General features: G+C 42.8%; 1 protein-coding gene across 2 annotated transcripts in view; it reads right to left on the reverse strand.

The window, feature by feature from the left end:
• Positions 1-539: 539 nt before the first annotated feature.
• Positions 540-10602, reverse strand: part of LOC143833155 (uncharacterized) — a 42115-nt gene continuing 32052 nt past the window's right edge. For both annotated transcript variants that reach the window (XM_077328625.1, XM_077328624.1), the window contains 4 exons: positions 10227-10419; positions 7860-8038; positions 4236-4424; positions 540-674 (listed from right to left, as the gene is read on the reverse strand). In XM_077328625.1, the coding sequence (XP_077184740.1) occupies positions 620-674; positions 4236-4424; positions 7860-8038; positions 10227-10419 (616 nt within the window). In that variant the 3' untranslated portion in view covers positions 540-619. The remainder of the gene's footprint in view (positions 675-4235; positions 4425-7859; positions 8039-10226; positions 10420-10602) is intronic.

Consider the following 10602-nt stretch of genomic DNA (forward strand, 5'->3'; position numbering starts at 1 on the left):
GCTTGTAAGCTCTATTAATATGAAACAGTTCCAAGTACCAAAAACTACCATTGTAGTTTCGTGATATGTATTCTCATAAAGTTCAGCTAGGCTCCCAGGTCAAATCTGCTTCACATTCTTCTTTTGGCATGTGGTAGTACAGGGAGCTGAGTACCAGTGCCAGACTCTCAGGATTCCCAGTTTAAGTCCTATACAAAGAGAGCCAGTGTGGGGATTTGGTTGAAGTGCTGGGTTAGAATCTGGGAGAGCCATGTGTGAATCCCCATGCTGCCTTGGAAACTCACTGAGTGATCTTGAGCCAGTCACTCTCCCTCAACCTAATGTACCTCACAGGGTTGTTGTTACAAGGATAAAACGAAAAAACGGGAAATTACGTGTATAAGCAATTGTGGGTCCTCGTTGTGGAGAGATGTGTCAGAAATATTTAAATAAATATCTAAAGAAACAAATGCACTAGCATGTTTGACAGTAGGCAAGTTATGAAAACATGCTTCTGAAAAATCTTCAGACGTGAGAAAATATACACAGTCTTCCAATCATCTATATAAGAATATATTTTACTTTTGGTATCTATTGGATTAAATTACATATTAAAATTATGTATTGATTACTGTCTAATTTACAAATGATTAAATTTATATTCAGATAATTTCCATCGAGGAATACTCTGTACCCTGAAAGAAAAAAAAGAATAGTTTATTGTTCATAGACATATTTTACAGCTCAGATCTGTGCAGGTTTTATTCAAAATAAAAATAAAGTCTGGTTGAATTCACATAAAGGGTTCTCAGATATAAGGTGCGGTTCAAGGAGGCAGAATGAGCAAAATGGTATGTACTGGGGAGATGAAGGAACCAGTGTAGGATTGACTGACTGACACATTACAGTCCTCAAAAAGTATTCATAAGATGATGTTCCACACTTTTGGACATTAATATTTGAAAGCCTCTTACAATGTACATTAATTAAATTACAAATTGTGACTCCACACTAGCACTGAACATTCACTAGTACACACATGCTATGTCTATCCAAACCAACATATTAGTGTCCTACCTGGCCCCATAACATCAAGCCACGGTGATCCAGGCGACAGTCACCTCTAGACTGGATTTCTTCAACTCGTTCTACTTAGGCCTACCCTTATTCCTGAACTGGAAACTTCAACTGCTGCAGAATGCAGCAGCCAGGGTTCTTACAGGAACATCTTGGAGGGCCCACGTATGGCCTGCACTCCCAACAGCTCCACTGGCTGCCAGTTGACTACCGGCTCATGCTTAAGGTCCTGGTAATCACCTTCAAGGCCATATGCGGTCAGGGCCCTGAGTACCTGAGATTTTGCCTCTCCACATATGCCCCCCAGAAAGTGTTACACTCCACTAACATCAACAAATTGGTGATCCCTAGCTCCAGGGAGGCTTGTCTGACCTCAACTAGAGCCACGGCTTTCTCTGTCCTAGTCCCCACCTGGTGGAATGAGCTCCCAGATGACATCAGGGCCCTGCTGGAGCTAAAACAATTCCGCAGGGCCTGCAAAATAGATCTCTTCTACCAGACTTTCACTTGAGACAAGTGAGCTAACCACCAACCAGAGCCCAGAGGTCCCTCCCATCATCAACTGCACCCACATAAAAGAACTAAACCACAGTGCAGTAAACTGAATTAAATGGTCCATTGTTAAATGTTAATTTGTAAACTTTTATTTTCTGATACAAGTTCCTATTGCTAAGAATGTTATGTATTCAAATCAAGAAGTCTATTATATTGTACTGTTGATGAAAGTTCCAGTGTAAAGTGCCTTGCACCAGAAAGGAAAGTGGTACATAAATATAATATAATAAAAAATAAAAGGGCTCCAATGATACCATGAAAAGAACTGCTTTTCATCTGAAACATGTAAGGGGGTTCTTATGTAGAGATCCACTGTGAGAAGTTTAACAGTTAAGATTAGAAACATTCATGTTCCTAATAAAAAACCCATTAAGGTTTCTTAAGGATGGAGTTTTTAGCCAGCTTCCTAGAAATCCCCCCTTCACATTTAGTTATGAGGTTGAATTGTGAGAGCAAGCAACCACGCCCTGAAATATCCTTTTCTTCTCCACCCCTTCAGTTTTGCTTTTGTACTGAAGATGACTAGTTCTGGGGAACTCAAAAACTTGCTCATTGATGTGTGGTTCAGCCCTAGAAGTTATATATATATATATATATAACTCAACAGTGACATCTACTGCTCATTCAACAAAGAAGCAGAGATAAGAAGCATATAAATTCACCTTGAACTTTCGCTTCCTCATCCAAAAATTTTGGCTGTGCTGTCTGCTTTCATCCCTTTCGCAGAAGCTGCTACAGTCTCCCCACTTGAGTTGCCACTTGCCTGGAGGAAATAAACTGCCCTACCCCTTTAACTGAAATGCAGTAGTGGAAAGGGTTATCGTATCACATCCAGCTTATGGGGACCCCATAGGGATTTTAAGGCATGAGATGCTCAGAGGTGGTTTGCCATTGCCTGCCTCTGCATAGCAACCGGGCAATGCCAAAGAACGTTCAAACTACCGCACCATTGCACTCATTTCTCATGCTAGCAAAGTTATGCTCAAAATTTTACAAGCTAGGCTCCAGCAATATGTGGACCGAGAACTTCCAGAAGTACAGGCAGGATTTTGAAGAGGTCGAGGAACTAGAGATCAAATTGCCAACATACGCTGGATCATGGAGAAAGCTAGGGAGTTCCAGAAGAACATCTACTTCTGCTTCATTGACTATGCTAAAGCCTTTGATTGTGTGGAGCACAACAAATTGTGGCAAGTTCTTAAAGAGATGGGAATACCAGAGCATCTTATTTGTCTCTTGAGAAACTTATATGCAGGTCAAGAAGCAAAAGTGAGAACTGAACACGGAATCACTGATTGGTTCAAAATTGAGAAAGGAGTTCGGCAAGGCTGTATACTGTCGCCTTGCCTATTTAATTTGTATGCGGAGCACATCATGAGAAAGGTGGGATTAGAGGAGTCACAAATTGGGATCAAGATTGCAGGGAGAAATGTCAACAACCTCAGATATGCAGATGATACCACTCTAATGGCAGAAAGTAAAGAGGAACTAAAGAGCTTTTTGATGCGGGTGAAGGAGGAGAGTACAAAAGTTGGCTTGAAACTCAACATCAAGAAAACAAAGATCATGGCATCTGACCATCTCAATTCCTGGCAAATAGATGGGGAAGAAATGGAGATAGTGACAGATTTTATTTTCCTGGGCTCCAAGATCACTGCAGATAGGGACTGCAGCAAAGAAATTAAAAGACGCTTGTTCCTGGGGAGGAAAGCTATGGCAAATCTAGACAGCATCCTAAAAAGCAGAGACATCACCCTCCCAACAAAAGTGCATTTAGTCAAGGCTATGGTATTCCCAGTTGCAATGTATAGCTGTGAAAGTTGGACCATAAGGAAGGCCGAGCGTCAAAGAATTGAGGCTTTTGAACTCTGGTGCTGGAGAAGACTCTTGCGAGTTCCTTGAACTGCAAGGCAAGCAAACCAGTCAGTCCTAGAGGAGATCAGCCCTGACTGCTCCTTAGAAGGCTGGATCCTGAAGATGAAACTCAAATACTTTGGCCACCTCATGAGTAGGAAGGACTCCCTGGAGAAGAGCCTAATGCTGGGAGCGATTGAGGGCAAAAGAAGAAGGGGACGACAGAGAATGAGGTGGCTGGATGGAGTCACTGAAGCAGTAGGTGCAAACTTAAATGGACTCCGGGGAATGGTAGAGGACAGGAAGGTCTGGAGGATCATTGTCCATGGGGTCGCGATGGGTCGGACACGACTTTGCACCTAACAACAACAACTATTATAACATTTTTGATGCTGTTTTCTTCCTCACATGAAGAGTAGCCAACAGCTTTGGAGGAAAAAAATGACTCATCCCTTGTGTAGAAAAAAGCAGCTGAAGCTTTTTCAGAACAGAGATAAATAACATCACCTGGTAAATACCATCCCATAAAGCCTCTCAAGGTACAACGCCAGGGAGCTGGCACTCACATGTGCACCCAGAAACACAACTTCTATGGGCCAAGTTACAGGTCCTTACAGGCAGAAAATCAAAAGTGGGAAGACAGTTCTTCCACCTTGGACCCTACTTCTTTAATTTCCACCAACAAAATTACACTGATTTCAGTAGATTGTCTTATTTGACCAAAGGGACGGATGGCATCATCTTGATTCAAAGAACGCAAAGTCACTTACCGTGTCTTTATTTCTTGTAGGGGCTTGTTCCTAAGAGAGGTGATGTCAAGCTCCAATAATCTAGGGATATCTGGGAAGCCATAAGTCTGGGACCACAGCAGGGACACTGGTGTTTTAGGTCCAAGCGGGATGCTCAGCTCTGTGATACCTGTCTGCCACAGTGATTCTATCTGTTCACTGCCCTCATCTCTGTTGAGCAAAGAAAATGCTGTTATACTCCAAGGGAAGAAAAAAAGCGTTTCACAGTTGTCACTGGCTGCTTACAAGACACTCCCTGCACACTGGATGATGCAGTGGTCTGCTTTGCAGTCCATTTTCTGGGGTCAGAGGGTTGTTTCCCTCACCTTGCTAACTATTTTCAGTTGTAAGAATTTTGGCACTGCTGCTCACTTACTGGAAGAGCACACTGTGTGATTGCCCTGATATGTGTGTTTGCTGTTTAGTGTGACTGGGGTAAAGCACATTATTTTCCAGCTTCAATACATGCAAACGTATGGCCTGAATAAATCTGGATTTCCACTTATGTATATCCAAGCTGGAAAATAGTATGTTGCCCCATTCACACAAACTGGGGAATGCATGTATTGAGAAGTCATAGTGTCATGAATTCTCTTGGCTTAGCAGAACCAGAACAATGGAACTGTAACAGTTAAAAAGGGCTGCTGTAAACTAACAAAGTAAGAAGGTGTCAGTACTGGGAAATATAATTGGGGGGGGGAGCTGATTTATTCTGCAGCAGATATATTTCATGATCACAATTGTTTTTAAATTGCTTTTAAGGGAAACTATGTGGGGCGTTATTACAGCTGAAAAGCAATCTATAAATACAGCAAATAAACTAAATTCTCTGTTGAGTTGATTTTAATATGCTGTATTGAATTTATTGTGGTGAGCTACCCTCGAGGCATATTTGGCAAGACAGCGGCATATACATTTCATTAATTATTCTTTCTAAGCCCAGATTTGATGACCCCATGCTTATCAACAGGGTATTGAGTCCCCATACATAAGGAATGAGTCCCTGCATACCCAGGGGACTTTCTAGATATGCGGAAAAAACAATAATTTGTACTTTCTTAAAAGGACTCTCCCCAATAGCCTAGTGAGCACAGGCATGCTCGTTGTCCTCTATGAGCCATGCAGTGTTGAGGGCAGTCGAGAGTCAGTCAGGAAAAGGAAAAATGAATGGGGATGAGGTGAAATTGTTTTGAAGGATTCTCCCAAAACATTTATCCTGAAGAGAAAGAATAGGGCCAAGAAGTAACCATAATTACTTCCACGTCTACCTCCTCTTAGTCAGTTCAGGGTACTATTGTATTTTAAGGGTTTTGACCAATTTAAAAACATGTGTCTCCTTTGTCACAGCCTAAAGCAGTTTATTACACCTGTTCTCCTTTCCTTCCCCTGTCGTCATAACAACCCTGTGAAATCGGTGAGGCTGGAGGGATTGTGATGGTCCAAGGTCATCTGCTGAGCTTTCGTGGCAGAGTGGGGATTCAAACCTATTTGCCCCAGGTCCTAATCCAATACTTTAAGCCAGGCTTTCTCAACCAGGGTTTCATGAAAACCTGGGGTTTCTTGACAGCCCTGGAAAGGTTTCCTGAATGGGTGGAAGTTATTTTTTTATATTAAAAAATGTTAAACATTTGTGGGGTGATATGACCCCCTTCCAAAATGGCTAGGCCTGTGTGGGAAGGGGAGGGGCTCCGGGTGTGCGTGCACACAGCTATATTCTGCACGATGGCATCACTGCTGGGGTTTCTCGAAGCCTGAAGAATATTTCAGAGGTTTCTCAATGGCTAAAAAGTCAAGAAAGGCTGCTTAACCATTCTGCTATGGCGGATGAAACAAATGGTGAAATGAGCTCCTGGGAGAGCTGAGGGCCCTGATGGAGCTTTCTCAGTTCTGCGGGACCTGCAAGATGGAGCTGTTCTGCCAGGTTTTGGTTGAGGCCAGGGCAGGTTAGATCTGGGCCCCTTGCTGGCTAGCCAGGTCATGAGGCACCCCTGGAATTGCCCCCGAGGCACTGTGCCATCATAGGGTCTGTTATATCGGGGGAGGGGGTGGGAACTTTTGCTACCTGGGAGGTGGGTTTTTATAGGGATTTTATTATTGTTTTAGGGGGCTGTTAATGTATATTTATTATTGTAACCCACCATTAGCCATGATATGGGAGTAGCAGGACTTAAATAATAGTTAGTTAGTTAGTTAGTTAGTTAGTTAGTTAGTTAGTTAGTTAGTTAGTTAGTTAGTTAGTTCGTTAGTTCGTTCGTTCGTTCGTTCGTTCGTTCGTTCGTTCGTTCGTTCGTTCGTTCGTTCGTTAGTCCTGGCAGTGGAATTAATTAGAATTGGAGAAAAAGTGTTTTATCCTATCCAAATTAATCATTGCCCCACTACAAGTACATTTTAATTGTGAAACAAACAGATCTCCTAACAATTTATAGTGAGTGTGTAGGGTTGGAAATGGTGGCATAATAGTGCTGGGATAAGAAGAAGAAGAAGAGTTGGTTCTTATATGACGCTTTTCCCTACCCGAAGGAGGCTCAAAGCGGCTTACAGTCGCCTTCCCTTTCCTCTCCCCACAACAGACACCCTGTGAGGTGGGTGAGGCTGAGAGAGCCCTGATATCACTGCTCGGTCAAAACAGTTTTATCAGTGCTGTGGAGAGCCCAAGGTCACCCAGCTGGTTGCATGTGGGGGAGTGCAGAATCGAACCTGGCATGCCAGATTAGAAGTCTGCACTCCTAACCACTACACCAAACTGGCTCTCTGGCATTACACCAAAATGCCAGAAGGATGTAGCTTTCCCATGTCTGACACTCTCTGATGTTTTAAGATGTGTTTTAGTGATGCTGTTTGCTTATATATATGTGTGTGTGTTTTAATTGTTATTAACTAATTATTTAAGCAGTACTGAACATAATTGATGGATAGGTTATAAATTAATATTTAAAGGTATCTCTACTGAGTTTTCCTCTCTGATCTCTTGAGCCATCTCCAACTAGTCTTTCTGTCTATTGAAAGGATTGCAGCACAGAAACATGAAGAACGCCTGGTGTACGCCACCCTTCCCTCTGGCAGTGTAGAATTTGTATACGTTGTTCTCAGTCAGCTGGCTGGCTATTTTTATGCCAGTTTATGCAGCCAAATATTTGATTAACTCTGGCTAATGGCAGATGCTGTCTATCATCTGCCTGCAGCACTGTCAGCCTGTCTGCCAGCATATGCAGGCAAAGTGTTAACTTTTGTGCCACCTAAGAGATAAAAAAGTAGTGAACAAAGAGGAACCACATTGTTTATATAGAAACAAATTAAAGCCTTCCTGCAAGCCAGTGAGCCAGCAAAGCGATTGATGTACTTTGGAAAATAGAACTCTCAGCACAATCCTCATTAGCAGAAAGATCTCCATGTAACTCTGCTCACTAGAGAACAGCCTTGTCACTACATCATCATTTCCTGCTTGAACTGTAAGCCACACACCAGGTATCAGGATACTGGCCAGATCCAATTATTTCTGAATACTGACAAATATCATTAAACATTCCACTTGAATTAGTTATATTTGTTTTGGCTTTTGATTAGTTAATGTCCTATTAAATGTCCCTACTTCCAGTTATACTGTACCTGACAATGGCTGAGAATGCAATTGGTTTCTTCATAGCAAACAAGGGGCTACGGTATACTTTAGGTCTCAGGTAGACAGGGCCAATGTGAGGCAAGTGCTGGGTCTCCTTTGAAGTGCCTGATGCTTTTCTCATCATAGGGTAGGGGGGGCTGAGCTGGAGTCCGTAGTTCAACTGAAGCTGGAAGAATGACAGAGAGAAAGAGTTGTTATTTGCCTAACGTATACAATTCTCTAGGCCTAGACAAGAATATTCAGGTGGAGTAGGGGCCAGTATAAGAATCAGCATAGTGTAACAGTTAGAATCATAGAATCATAGAATCATAGAGTTGAAAGGGGCCATACTGGCCATCTAGTCCAACCCCCTGCTCAACACAGGATCAGCCCTAAGCATCCTAAAGCATCCAAGAAAAGTGTGTATCCAACCTTTGCTTGAAAACTTCCAGTGAGGGGGAGCTCACCACCTTCTTAGGCAGCCTATTCCACTGCTGAACTATTCTGACTGGGAATTTTTTCCCCCTGATATCAAGCCTATATCGTTGTACTTGTAGTTTAAACCCATTACTGCGTGTCCTCTCCTCTGCAGCCAACGGAAACAGCATCCTGCCCTCTTCCAAGTGACAACCTTTCAAATACTTAAAGAGGGCTATCATGTCCCCTCTCAACCTCCTTTTCTCCAGGCTGAACATTCCCAAGTCCCTCAACCTATTTTCATAGGGCTTGGTCCCTTGGCCCCAGATCATCTTCGTCGCTCTCCTCTGTACCCTTTCAATTTTATCTACGTCCTTGAAGTGAGGCCACCAGAACTGCACACAGTACTCTAGGTGTGGTCTGACCAGTGCTGTATACAATGGGAATGTGACATCTTGTGATTTTGATGTGATGCCCCTGTTGAATGTCAGCATATGACTAGAGGCTGTGTCTGGGGCTGCAGCTGCAAGCCTCCAGCAATGAGATACTGCCCAGTGAGAGGTGGAAAATATGGTACAACTGGGCGTAACAGAGCCACTGCATAGCATTTGGAGGGGTCCCATAGTATTAGCACCTGATGGTAGCATAAAGTTCTGTGAGGACTACTAAGAGGAGAACAAAGTGGCATGGTTCAACATGTATCCCATTCCATTGGTGGACTGGGTGGACTATCTAATTAATCTGCTGGGGACTGCTCAGTACCTCTCAGTCTTAAACCTCACAAAATGCTATTGGTTAATCCCTATGAACCCATTGGGCCAGGAGAAGACTGCATTAACCACCCTGCAGGGCCTGTTCTAGTTCTGTTGATGCCATTTCTCTACCGGGTGAGCTGTGGCTCCTGCGGGAGCTCTCAGTGTTCTGCAGGGGTTTCCACCATGTTTCTGATACTGTTTTTGTGGTCCGTTTTAACGTTTTTTTAATTGAACGTTGTAACCCGCCACAAGCCCGTCTAGGGAGTGGTGGGAAATAAATAATAATAATAATTCATGGGGCAGCCACAACCTTTGAACATCTGGTCAATAAGGCCCTGTCTCGATACTCAGAATTCACATTTGCTTATATTGACATCCTTATATGCATTCTGGATTGGGCGATCCACATGGAGCACTTGCCCCAGGTATTCCATGCCTTAACCAAGGCTGGCTAATCCCAAGAAGAGTCATATTGGCTTCAGAGAATTGAAATACCCAGGATTCATAGTGAAACAAAGCACTGAGGCCCCAGCCTGAGAATTGTCCTGAGCTTCAGGGGAGGATGGTATATAAATGTAATAAATAAATATAAATAAAATAGTCACCTCGGGACAAAACCCCATGCTGCAAACCAAACCACAACTGAAATTATTCCTGGGCGTAGCGTACTAGTTTATACTGTGCTTCAGAAAGGGAGTTTCAAATCTCTGCTCAGCCATCAAATATATAGGATTACCTTAAAGTAAAAGTTTGTGACTGGCCTAGTTTACCTCACAGAGTTGTAGTGAGAATAAATCAGAAGTAGGGAGAATACTGAGCTCTTTGAAAGAAAGATCAGATAAAAAAATTATTGAGTTAAATGTGGCTCAGTGGCTCAGTGCATGCAGGTCCCAGGTTACATTCCCAGCATGTCCAGTTTAAAGGAACACGTCGTAAGCAATGTGAAAGACTTTGGCCTGAGACTGTGGACAGCCATTGCCAGTTTGAGTTTCCAGTACTGACCTTGAAAGACCAATGGTCTGATTCTATATAAAGCAGCTTCCTCTGTGTGTGTGAGTGTGTAATAAATGAAACCATAACAAACAGTTGTTGAGCCAATGCTTACACAGTGACTTCTACTGCCTAATATGGTTCACCCTGCAGTTTGACCTGCAGTGAAATGAACACATAGACCTGCTTGGAGATATGAATTCACAAGCTTACCTGATCAAACAGAACAATCATATTTTCAATGTTGTGCTGACGTTCCTTCTCGACGGCCTTTTGGCTGGATGTCCAGTCTCCCAGAACCTTTTGTTGGTAAGCATCCAACCTATCCACAACTTTGTAAAGATTTTTCATTGTAGTGCCATCCTTGTCATTTTTGGCAACCTCTAGCCCTGCAGTTATTGTCCGTCTGCAAATTGGAATGGGTGGAGTGGGGAAGGGAGAATAATAAGGATAACGCTGATGAAATGCTTCTAGTGCTGCAAGTAAATTTTAAAAAATACAACCTAATAATTTAACTATTTAAAAATATAGCAATCCTATGCTGTTTTCCACTTCAGAGCCGAAGTGCATCTGTGAATGTGTCTCCTTC

This window comes from Paroedura picta, chromosome 3 (assembly GCF_049243985.1).
Source record: "Paroedura picta isolate Pp20150507F chromosome 3, Ppicta_v3.0, whole genome shotgun sequence".
NCBI classification, from domain to species: Eukaryota; Metazoa; Chordata; class Lepidosauria; order Squamata; family Gekkonidae; genus Paroedura; species Paroedura picta.